At 42.9% G+C, this 13089-nt stretch overlaps 1 protein-coding gene across 1 annotated transcript in view; it reads left to right on the top strand.

The window, feature by feature from the left end:
- Positions 1-12832, top strand: part of LOC114221675 (alpha-2-macroglobulin-like) — a 60611-nt gene extending 47779 nt beyond the window's left edge. Inside the window, exons 36-37 of the mRNA XM_088025702.1 lie at positions 12346-12513; positions 12756-12832. Coding sequence (XP_087881828.1) covers positions 12346-12513; positions 12756-12832 — 245 coding nt within the window. The remainder of the gene's footprint in view (positions 1-12345; positions 12514-12755) is intronic.
- Positions 12833-13089: the final 257 nt, after the last annotated feature.

The following is a 13089-nucleotide window of genomic DNA, read 5'->3' as shown; positions in this document are numbered from 1 at the left end:
CACACACTCTGCTTGGAAGTCTTGGGGTGGGACATTCTGTTTGCACGGAGCATTCTCATAAATAAATTCCTGTGAATTGGGGGAGTTTCTGTGACCAGGCAGAGTGCAAGGAGGGAGACACCATATTGTCTGATCTCCGGCACCATGGGGACAGGGAGATAATGCTCTGTCATGTCATGCATGCCCTCAATGCATGGAAGACCATGAGTACCACCCATGGCCCTATTTTACATCATTCCATTGCCATATTCCCCTCAGAATCTCCAACTGTACTCCTGAACGCCACCTCCTACTTTAATATTGTATAATTCTATGTAATCTTTTTATCTAAAGTAATTAATGTGACTAAACTTATATGTGATTTTATTTAGGGGAGAATTCCCTTCCTATGAGTCTGTCACTGTTGGTTCATAACCTCCTCAGGAGCTTCCCAGGCGAAATCTGAAACCAGCCCCTGTACATGGAGGGCAGAGAGAGAACAAATAAGCAAAGAGAACTTACACAGGATGCCATGTTCAGCAGCGGCAAAATGAGTAGATCTCCACACCCACTTGCCAAATCTTAAAAGTTTATATAAAGGCCTGACCTGGGTTCAGTCACGTACACCATGCAGGTGTCCCTAGGGCAGCTTCTGGGAGTTGGAAAGGCAAGCAGAATTCCAAAGACAGGGGAGTGGGTAAGGAGCCTCTGAGTGCCAAGGTCAAGCTCACAGGTCAACCTGCAGTCACATCCTCTTAACAACGTCCTCCAACATTCCACTGGCTCTTATCATTTCTTCTCCAGTGTGCCCTGGGAAGTCAGCAAGGGGTTTCCTCAGCATGGAGGTGGCTCCTTTTCTGTACTGGAGGCAGATGCCACAGCAAGAATGCAGGTACACAGAAGAGAAAACACAGATTGAGACAATGATTCCTGAAATCAGTGACAACTTTTTCCAGCCAAAGCCCTGTGATCCAAACCACTGATTTCTTAAAACCTCTAGGCTGGGGATCAGATCACTCAGGGTGTTTACTTGTGTCCTCATGTGATTTAACAAAGATGATACATTAACAGACTGACTCATCAAGTGTGAACACACAACACTCTGTTTGGAAAATGGCAGAAGTGCCTCCTTGTGAGACAGGATGGTGTCTAAGGCCAGCCTATTTTGGAGGACAGCTTTTCTCTTTAGAGACGTTTCAGTACTTGGTAAGGACAGGCTTTGTTGCTATCATTCAAGGCTTGCTGGGTGAATTTAGGAAAATTTTCTCTCTGTGCTATAATGTTCTCCAGGCCAGTGGAGGGGACAAATGATGGTACCAGTGGAAAACAGAATGTGCCCACCTGACCTTGAGGAGAAGGATGCTGACAGTTTTAAGAACTTGACCTGGTTGTTCATACCACATACGTTGGCCGGGGAGACAGCACTGTCAGGCATGAGGAGATGGACCGAGGGAGAGAGATGCCAGACCAGGACTCCCATCTTTTCTTCAACAACAGGGGTATAGATGGCCCGTCTCCACCTCCCTAAGAATTTGTTTTACCTCCTCTCTAGATGTCCAGGGTCTCACATGCCCAGCGAGATCCCCCTCATTGGGCTGACCCTGCAGGCTAGAAAATCCAATCTAGGGGCACCTGGGTGACTCAGTCGTTACGCATCTGCCTTCAGCTCAGGTGATGAGCCCGGGGTCCTGGGATCAAGTGCCTTGTGGGGCTCCCTGCTCAGTGGGAAGCCTGCTTCTCCCTCTCCCACTCCCCCTGCTTGTGTTCCCTCTCTCGCTGTGTCTCCCTCTGTCAAATAAATAAATAAAATCTTTTAAAAAATAATAATAATAATCCAATCTATATGGGAGTGCCTGGATCCCCCCAGGACCATGCAGTTGCCGGGGACCATGCAGTCCTGAGTGTGTGTGATGTTGCTCATTTTCTCTGCCTCCTGCCCAGTTAGAGAAACGCTGTGGTTCCTGTATCCTGCAGTGGCACGAACCACCCCTGGAGACTTTCCCGGGCCTTTTGTGGGAAGCTGGCAGCTACTCAGTAAGCTCAGTGAGCGTATCTTCTCTCATCATGAGCATTTCCTGACTTGGGGGCTCCCCAGTAGTTGGGGGTGTTGTTGCTGTGCTTTTGCTTTCCTTTCAGTTAGGAGCTGGAAGCCATGGGACGTTTTATCTGGTTCCTGGTCAATCCCCATGACACCTCCTGTCCCTTCTCCTCACTTCCCCAGGGGTCCTCTTTGCCACAGTGCACTGTGCGCAGTTCTCAAACAAGCACATCAAAGCAGCAAGCATATTCAGGGCGCCCCCATACTCACGCAGTGGTCCACAAGCATCTGACGTAGGGGTAGGGGCCACCCCTCCCCACATAGACGCCAACGGCCAATGTGGGATCACCACCCCCCCACCCCCGCCAGATGCCTCTCCCTCTAAGGCCCATTTCTCCAGTCTCCTGGCTGGCTGGCTGACTGATTGTTGGTTCAAAACCCTCTTGGGATCTTCCTGGGTGAAATCTGAAACTGGCCCCCATACTCAGAGGGCAGAGAACGACCTAAGAAAGAGGCAGACAACTCCAAATTGGCAGGTGGCAGGTTTAATAAACAAGGGAACTTACACACAAGGCTCATCATGGGCAGCCGCAGGAGGAGTAGATCTCGGCACCTGCTCACCAAATCTTACAAGTTTATGTAGTGACCTTACCCAGGTTCACTTTTATGTGGTCCAGAGAGTCTCAACACCACATCACTATCTCAAGTCTATGCCCTTGGAGCAGCCTCTGGGAGCAGGGAGGGCAAGCAGAACGTATATTCCAAGGACAGGGGAAGAGGGATAGAGCTCCCAACTGCCAGAGTTGAGCTCATGGGTCAATGGTGGGGGGGTGGTGTCAAGTCCTTTCGCTGACCTCCCCCAACAGTCACTGAGACATAAAGTTCCAATAATGTAACAGAGCCATTCCTTTGTGTTGAAGCTAATTAAATGCAATGGTCTAAAACACAAATACTTAAATTGTGGACTCTCGTGATTAGATTAGATGAAACATTAGGACTGGAGCCATAAACTTGGGCCCCAGGTGAGTTGTGTACAAATCACCTCTTTCAGTCTAGATCAATGTCTGTAAAAATGACCCTAACTGCTATGCAGGGCTATTGTGAGGATCAAAATGCCTTGAAAATCATCAGCTGTGCTACCAATAGAAAGTATTAATAGAGATTAAAAAATAAACACATTATCAGGAGTCGTGTTGTCACATTGCTTCTCTCCTTTTTTATAATCACAAAAACAAAGATATTTAGGGGCACCTGGGTGGCTCAGTCAGTTAAGTCTGCCTTCGGCTTAGGGTATGATCCCAGAGTCCTGGGATGGAGCCCCGCACCGAGCCTGCATCGCACCCTGCATTGCATTGGGCTCCCTGCTCAGTGGGGAGTCTGCTTCTCCTTCTCCCTCTGCCCCTCCCCCTGTTTGTGCATTTGAGCTCGCTCTCTCTCCCTCAAATAAAATCTTTAAAAAAGAGAGAGAAAGAAACCTAAAAAGAAAGTTTACCCCAACAAAGGTACAAAGTATGTATTTCCCACCCCAGAATGGGGAGAGGCGTTACTTATAGACATGCAAATTTGCTATTTAATTCCCACAAAAGTCCTACGAGCCAGGGAAAGAGTAAGTTAGACACTTTGGGGTATTTCTAATAGTAATGTACAATCTTTGAAATAATATGGGAACTAACAAGGGTCCCCACCTTCTACATAAAATTGATATCCTAAAGAAATTTCCAGGTTCTTCTTGGGGCAACCCACCTTCAAGACATACCTCCTACCATCATCACAATATTAATTTTTTCCCTATCTCATAGTTTTCAGAGTTGGATTTACTTTTTAATTTACATTATAATATTTACTCCATGAAGCTAACTATATTTTAATTGCCACTGTTGAGTCACATGGAAATTTGGGTTTTATTTGTTACACTCTTTCTGAATTATTCTCCTCCACCTTAAGTTTCAGTAATAATTAATGCTTCCTACCTACCTTCTTGAAGGAGAAGGTAAGAAAGAAAGGCCTCCAGAGAAAGATTATGAAGGCTCTCGTGTTCGTTCTTGTTCTCAGCTCCCAAGATCCTCATCTTTTGAGAATGTAATATTCCTCTCTGTCCAGATAAAAAGACCAACACATGAATTCAGGACAAAGATCACAGTGCTGGTAAAGGACACAGAAAGTCTTGTCTTTGTCAAAACAGACAAACAAATCTTTTTTTTTTTTAAAGATTTTATTTATTTATTTGAGAGAGTGAGAATGAGAGAGAGTGAGCACATGAGAGGGAGGAGGGTCAGAGGGAGAAGCAGACTTCCTGCTGAGCAGGGAGCCCGATGTGGGACTCGATCCCGGGACTCCAGGATCACGACCTGAGCCGAAGGCAGTCGCTTAACCAACTGAGCCACCCAGGCGCCCCAGACAAACAAATCTAAGTGCCAGGACAATACAGTATAAAACTCCATAATGGGTAACTTTAGAAATTATATATCCTTCACATGTTACCCAAAAGTTGTCATAGGAAAATTTCTCTTTTCCAGTTACGTTCAAGTCTCTGTGGACAAAAATTTTCACCCACTAGAAGAGTTGATTTCGGCTCAGGTCATGATTTCAGGGTTGTGAGATCAAGCCCGGCATAGGGCTCCTCGCTGAACATACAGGCTGCTTAAGATTCTGTCTTTCTCCCTCTGCCCACCCCTTTCTCTCTCTCAAAAAATAAATAAATTTAAAGTCTTTAAAATCCTCCTGTGATCCAGAGACTAGGACATTATACCCCACTATGTTTCTATTTCTCTTCCCAAGGAAGAATACTAGAAATTTCCCAAATGATCTATCACTAATACAGCAGTCTTCTTAAATGTATTACTGCCTCTAATTCTTTATTTGATAAATTATAACCTGTTTCATATATTTAGGACCCTGGAATGAAACAAATTAGGCAATGGCAGAAAATCAAGTTAGAGAGTGGTCTAAAACAATTGTCCTTCAGCTTGTCATCAGAGCTCTTTAGGGGCTCCCACAAGATAGTGATTCTAAAACAATCAGGAGGAAAGAACACTCCTTCACCGTGGAAGAATGTGGCATGAATTTGGAAGTTTGGGAAGGGAAAGTGGAGATGATAAGCTTCCGCTTACTAGAGTATGACTCCACTTGAACACTTTCAATTCCCATGGGTGAGGCTAAGCTTCATCTGATTCTACCAGGACCATCATCTATGAACACAGAACTTCATAAAAGTTTTGTGAGTTTTCAAAAGCAAGTTATTTTCCCCAATTTGGAAGTTGGTTGTTGTTTTTTTCTTCTTTCAATGGAAGCTTCTTCCCTTTGCCAGAACTAATATGATCTATGACCAATCGATTTTATAGTTTTATTGTGAAGTTCTTGGGGTACCTGGGTGGCTCAGTCATTAAGCATCTGCCTTCAGCTCAGGTCATGATCCCAGAGTCCTGGGATTGAGCCCCGCATCGGGCTCCCTGCTCCGCAGGAAACATGCTTCTCCCTCTCCCACTCCCCCTGCTTATGTTCTCTCTCTCGCTGTGTCTCTCTCTGTCAAATAAGTAAATAAAATCTTTAAAAAAGATTTATTTATTTGAGAGAGAGAGAGAGCAAAGGGAAGGGCAAAGGGCGAGAAACTCAAGCAGACTCCAGTGAGGGGCTATATCTCACCACCCTGAGATCATGACCTGAGCTGAAATCAAGAGTTGGACACTCAGCCAACTCCACCACCCATGTGCCCCAAACTGAGAATATTTTGGATGATTTCTCATTACAGCACCGTGAAAATTTGTATAAATACCTGAGGCATCTCTCCTCTCTCCTTTAGAACTTTCTATTCATGGCATTATTTTCTTTTCTTCTTTCTTTTCCTCATTACAGTTATAGCTCTACTTTCACCACTGCTCAGATATCCATTGCATAAGTTGGTGGTATGAAGAAACAAGCTGGATTCCTTCTGATAATGACAGAGACTTTACAATGATGGAATGAATCCTCTTAGGCAGCGGTGAGTTCCCCACCCTTAGAAATATAAAAGTGCACGATCTCAACCCCTTGACAAGACACATAAAAAGATTTAGGCACCAGGAGCAACTGGGTGGCTCAGTCGGTTAAGCGTCTGCCTTCAGCTTAGATCATGATCTCAGGGTCCCTGGATGGAGCCGTGCTTCAAGCTCCCTGCTCAGAGGCAAGTCTACTTTTCCCTCTCCCTCTGTGCCCTCCCACCCACTTGTGCACTCTCTCGCTCAAATAAATAAGTAAATAAATAGGGTGCCTGGGTGACTCAGTCAGTTGAGCGTCTGACTCTTGATTTCAGCTCAGGTCTTGATCTCAGGGTCGTGAGTTCAAGTCCCACGTTGGGCTCCAAGCTGGGCCTGGAGCACTTAAGGAAAAAAATGAAAATTAATTCATTAGTTAATAATAAATAAATAAATTCTGTGCTTCTTTCTTTTTTTTAAGATTTTAGTCATTTATTTGAGAGAGAGAATGAGAAGAGGAAGAGTCAGAGGGAAAAGCAGACTCCCATAGAGCAGGAAGCCCAAGTTGGGCCTTGATTCCCAGACTCCTGGATCATGACGTGAGCTGAAGGCAGACACTTAACTGACTAAGCCACTTCCCCACCCCTGTGCTTCTTTAAACATACTCAGCGGCACTCCCTTTATAATATTCAACTTCGCTATGCTGAAGAGTATGAGGAACAATATTCGAAGAGTCTTCAAAGAGTAAAATACTATTATTCCACTGCTGCATCAACTATTCTGTAACTCTCCTTGGTTATGTAGTTATAATGTTGTGGATTAGATACTATAACTTTTACACAAAGTGGGGTTTTAATATAATTTTTAAATATTTATGTTTTATTTGGTATTTATTTTCTTTTCAGAACATGGACTTAAAAGTATTCACCAACCTGAAGCTCAAACTTTACCTTTTTGTCTCTTTTTGGTTCAGGGGTTTATATTTTCCCCTTTTTTGGCCTTTCTACAAATTAAAAAACATGTTAAGTCAAAACACTGGGTTTGATTCTATGGATCTATAGAGAGAAAAACATTGCAAGACTACTAATAATGTTGGCACTGTTCAGCTCTGCTAGTTAGTTTTTCAAATGATTCTTATTACAGCCACATGGTATCTTGCCTACAGGGGCAATACATATCATCATTCTTTTTTTTTTTTTTAAAGATTTTATTTCTTTATTTGACAGAGAGAGACACAGCGAAAGAGGGAACACAAGCAGGGGGAGTGGGAGAGGGAGAAGCAGGCTTCCCGCGGAGCAGGGAGCCCGATGCGGGGCTCGAACCCAGGACCCTGGGACCATGACATGAGCCGAAGGCAGATGCTTAACGACTGAGCCACCCAGGCGCCCCACATATCATCATTCTTGTTTCCCTCTGAGGTGAAAGTTCTATCCTCTTTTTGGAAGTTCTCCTCATCTACCCTCCCCCCAAAAAATATACATCTTTCCTTCCAGTTCCACCTACACTAGGTTATGCTGTCATCAGGACTTTATCATTTCTACTTTTGCCAAAGAACTACCTATCCTGAAAAGGAGAGGCTCAACACGTTTCCAGTGCAATTGTTTTTTTTTTTGTTTTTTTTTTAATTTTTTATTGTTATGTTAATCACCATATATTACATCATTAGTTTTTGATGTAGTGTTCCATGATTCATTGTTTGTTCATAACACCCAGTGCTCCATGCAGAACGTGCCCTCCTCAATACCCATCACCAGGCTAACCCATCCCCCTACCCCCCTCCCCTCTAGAACCCTGTTTGTTTTTCAGAGTCCATCATCTCTCATGGTTCATCTCCCCCTCTGACATACTCCCCTTTTCTTCCTCTCCTGTTATCTTCTTCTTTTTCTTTTTTCTTAAAATATGTTGCGTTATTTGTTTCAGAAGTACAGAACTGTGATTCAACAGTCTTGCACAATTCACAGCGCTCACCGTACAGTGCAATTGTTTTTAACATTTTAATTTTAACAGGAAAACTAAGTATTTAGCCACATTACTCATTTTATTCCATTGTAATATTCATAGTGGCACTTCCTCATGTGGATTATAATGAGATGATTGAAAATCTCCACGTAGAGCCATTTGCTGAGACTATAAGAAACTATTTCCCTGAAACTTGGATCTGGGACTGGTAGTGGTAAAGTAACTTCCATTTTTACCATTTGCTTGAGATGTGAAAACATGATTTCATTATTTCCAGCTATTTCTCTAATTAATTTCTGTCATTTTAAGACAAGAGTAGGCTAATTTATAAAACTCTGGTCTAATTATATCAACTCATCAATTAATGACATATTTGTACTCCTGGCACTTCCTAGAAAATGAACATGATAACTATTTATAATCTAGCTTTCTAATGTTTAACACCATTCAAGGACACGGTATTGAAGAGAAACTTGAAGCAATCCTACATGGAATAAACCATTTTTAGAATTACAATTTATAAAATTTTCAGATGGTGTTTTAGAGAGGGAAGTTCAAGGATATTTTCAGGCACTGTCAGATTTGTAATGGTAGTACAGACTTTGAGGTGGTGTGGGAGGCATGGCCATTGTTAGTGAAATAGACCCATTGAAATGCCTTTTATTTTTCCATTTGGGCCCTGATTACACTGCTTTCTATAATTTTTTCAAGAGGACTCAGAAGTATGGCATTGAGTCATGTTGATCAGTTACCCTCCTAAAAATAACCAAAGTACTTGCTCACTTTCTGTTTTCTTCACATCTCTATTCTCACTAGCTCATCAAGGGTGGCTGAAGTGGGAGTAACAGTCCCTGATACCACCACTGGGTGGAAAGCAGGGGCCTCCTGCCTGTCCAGTGACAATGGACTTGGTCTCTCTCCCACTGCCTCTCTCCAGGCCTTTCAGCCCCTCTTTCTGGAGGTCACAATGCCCTACTCTGTGATCCTTTACGCTGTGTTAAACTACCTTCCCAAATGCACCCAGGTAAGGAACTTTCCAAATTAAGCATGAACAAAAGATTATGTTGGCCCATAACACTTCTTCCAGATCGATGAACTATCCCCTAAATCCAATGACCTATATTACCATATTGATAATTATCAAGTTCTAAGTAATAAGGGACAAAACTAGCAATTTTGTTCTCAAAAATATGTAAGACACTGACTATGAAACTATAGCTTACAAACCCCAGATCCCAATTTTCTTTCATTTCTGAAGTTTATAAAAATATTTTATCATAGGGTGCCTGGATGGCTTGGTTGGTTAAGCGATTGCCTTCGGTTCAGGTCATGATCCTGGAGTCCCGGGATCGAGTCCCGCATCGGGCTCCCTGCTGAGCAGGGAGTCTGCTTCTCTCTCTGACCCTCCCCCCTCTCATGCTCTATCTCATTCTCTCTCTCAAACAAATAAATAAATATGTAAAAAAAATATTTTATCATAACCTAAGTGCCTTAAGACGGCATGAGAGTCAGTACAGTTCAATCTCATTATTTGGATTTTCTAAGTCTTCCTCTAAATTCCCATGACAGTTTCTTTGTACCTTTCTTCTAACACATCACATTTAAGGATATGTAACATAATTCTTCTTTTTGGGCATTGTACATGGCCTGCCGCAAAAAATTCTTGAGGATTATATAAGTGGTTCTTATATCCTAGAAGTGCCTTATGTGCATAAAACTTTTCATGTATATTTTTAAATGAATGAATGGCTGAGTATGTGGATAAAAAAATGAAGGAAGGAACTCCACTGGACTATAGCCACAGAGTAAGCTAGGAGAATTCTCATGAATCTAAGCCAGTAGATAAATATCCTCAGGATAACATGCTGTTGTTGACTTTTCCTATCCTCCACTACTGGTACAAAAACTAAATAAATAAATATACATATATAAAATTTCTATGTGTGTATATATATATGTATATATACTTATATATAAGGTATGTATATACTTATAGATTTATATATACTTATATATTTATACTTTATGTTCTGTTTGAATTTTATACAACTTTTTATGTAAATAATCTCAGCTTATGTCATTTTTAACCCCATGCTTTCCAAAAGTGCTTCTCCTAGTCCCTTTTCTTAAAAGATTTTATTTAGGGGCGCCTGGGTGGCTCAGTCATTGAGTGTCTGCCTTCGGCTCAGGTCATGATCCCAGGGTCCTGGGATCAAGCCCTGCGTCGGGCTCCCTGCTCCGCGGGAAGCCTGCTTCTCCCTCTCCCACTCTCCCTGCTTGTGTTCCCTCTCTCACTGTCTCTCTCTCTCTCTGTCAAATAAATAAACAAATAGTCTTTAAAAATAAAATTAAAAATTTTTAAAAATAAAGATTTTATTTATTTGTGAAAAAGAGTGAGTGAGAGAGTGAGCGAGCACAAGCGGGGGGTAGGGGAGGGAGAAGCAGTCTCCCCACTGAGCAGGGACCCTGATGCAGGGCTTTATTCAGAGCTCCATGTGGGGCTCAATCCTAGAACTCTGTGATCATGACCTGAGCCGAAGGCAGATGCTTAACTGACTGAGGCAGATGCTTAACTTAACTGACTGAGCCACCTAGATACCCCTCTCCTAGTCCCTTTATTTTTTTAAAGATTTTACTTATTTATTTATTTGAGAGAGAGAGAGAGCATGAGAGGGGGGAGGGTCAGAGGGAGAAGCAGACTCCCCACTGAGCAGGGAGCCCGATGCATACGGGACTCGATCCCGGGACTCCAGGATCATGACCTGAGCTGAAGGCAGTCGCTTAACCAACTGAGCCACCCAGGCGCCCTCTCCTAGTCCCTTTCTAACACCCAAATTCACTCTGGGCTCTTTCATTTGCCCCATGCCATACATCAACTTGCTGCCCTTCTAAACTCATCTCTTGTGTCTGTGTGGCTCATGTGAGGTTATAGGTGAGTGCACAGCTTGACTTCATGGCTACACCAGTAGAAGAAGACCAAGATTCTGCGCAAATGGGAGGCAAATTGTGTTCTGGTTGATAACTCCCAAATCACTGGATGAGTGAAAGTTCTCTGAAGGGACCCTCTCTACTCAAAGCTGATGATATATAAAGGTTCCTTAAGGGGCACCTGGGTGGCTCAGTCGTTAAGCGTCTGCCTTCGGTTCAGGTCATGATCCCAGCGTCCTGGGATCGAGCCCCGCATCAGGCTCCCTGCTCAGCGGGAGGCCTGCTTCTCCCTCTCCCACTCCCCCTGCTTGTGTTCCCTCTCTCGCTGTGTCTTTCTCTGTCAAATAAATAAATAAATAAAATCTTTAAAAAAAAAAAGTTCCTTAAATTAGGTTCTCCTCTTTGAGGCCCACAAGCAGAAGACTCCAGTTGATGCTGCTTCTGTCCCTGTACTTGCCAGCTCCTTAAATAAGGAGCAAATCTTTGAATTGCTCACAGAACATAGGACACCTTGCAGATCTTGAGGATTTATTTAGAGAGTATCCAGTCCCTGGGACATCCAAGGTCAGATCTATAGGCCCTTTGTTTCAGGGAACGTGAATTTCTTCGTGAGCACAGAAACACTGTAGTCCTCAGAGCTCTGGGTGCTGAGGTGCTTATGGCTCTTAAAATTGGGAGGAAAGTTTCAGTTGTCAAACTTCTACTAGTTGAGGTGAGTGAACCTGACTTCTTTGATAGCCACACCGAGTCCAGAAAATGGTAGCAAAATTGACTGTCTATAACCCTTGGGTAAAAAAGAATTAATAAGAATAATATATGAACTAAGTATATTTCACAGCATATGACAAGTCTCTGCATTAAAAGAGACTCTGTGTTTTGTTTTTCCATTTGCCTTTTAACTACTTTCCCATTAGCTGAAAATTGAGCTAGATATATTTTGGGGATTTTTTTTGTTTTGTTTTGTATTGTTTTCTAAGATTTTATTTATTTATTTGAAAGAGAGAGAGCGCAAGCAGGCGGAGGGACAAAAGGAGAGGAAGAGAGAAAATCCTAAGCAGACTCTGCACTGAGCAGAGTCAAGGCCAGTCTCCAGCCCAGGACCCTAAGATCATGACCTGAACTGAAATCAAGAGTCCATCGCTTAACCAACTGAACCACCCAGGCTCCCCAGAGCTAGATATATCTTGTACCTATTTCTTTGTTTTGGGGGTGCCTTGGCTCAGTCTGTTAAGCATCAGACTCTTGATTTTGGCTCAGGTCATGATCTCAGTAGTGAGATCACGCCCTGCATTGGGCTCCACGCTCAGTGAGGAGTCTGCTGGTCTCTCCCTCTGCTCCTCCCCCCACTTGTGCTCTCTCTCTTTCAAATAAATAAATAAATAAATATCTTTTAAAAAAATAAAATAAAAATGAATTTCACTTGTTCTTGATGATACTGGCCAGTGACAGTTGTCCTGACCTTTCATCTTTCATTTCCATGTGACATTCTAGGTTCCACCATAAAAAAAAACACAGAAAATCTTCTCCAGATGCCCTATGGTTGTGGAGAACAGAACACAGTCCCGTTTGTTCCTAATATCTATGTATTGAAATATCTGAATGAAATCCAACAGCTGACTCAGGGGATCAAGTCCAAGGCCATTGGCTATCTCAATGCTGGTGAGTAAGGGACAGAAACTTCACTTCATCATCCTAAAATGTTCTTTCCACAATTAGGCTTAACATTCACTGGACAAGAAGAACGTGGCTATTGGTAGGTCCTGTGCGCCTGAGAGGCTTGGGCATGTCCTTGGTCTCTGGCTTCTCGGGCTTCTCTGGTCTCAGCTTGCACATTTGTGAATCCTCTCACTCTTGGATATGTCACCGCTGCTTCATGGGCCATCTGAAACCTTGCCTTCCAGGTTATCAGAGGCAGCTGAACTGCAAACACAGGGATGGTTCCTATAGCACCTTTGGGGACCAACATTGTAAGAAGTAAGGCATCACTTGATAAGAAGGGGGTCCTATGGGCTAGACTTTGTACAAGCATTGCCACTCTTATTCCTCATGGAAACCTACAAATTAAATATTGCGAACCTTATTTTGGAGAGTTAGAAGCTTATACCTAGTGCTGTTAAATAAATGTCTCTAGATTGCACAAATAATAAGTGGCAGGGCTGAGACTTATCTCAAGGTTTGTCTACTTTGACTCCCAAATGCATTTTTGATTCAACACAGTAACCTGTTCTTTCTTTT

The sequence above is a fragment of the Eumetopias jubatus genome, unplaced genomic scaffold (genome assembly GCF_037043125.1).
Source record: "Eumetopias jubatus isolate StellerSeaLion01/CBP00866 unplaced genomic scaffold, mEumJub1_p1.0 scaffold_8, whole genome shotgun sequence".
NCBI classification, from domain to species: Eukaryota; Metazoa; Chordata; class Mammalia; order Carnivora; family Otariidae; genus Eumetopias; species Eumetopias jubatus.
This window is presented reverse-complemented; position numbering and strand designations above follow the sequence as displayed.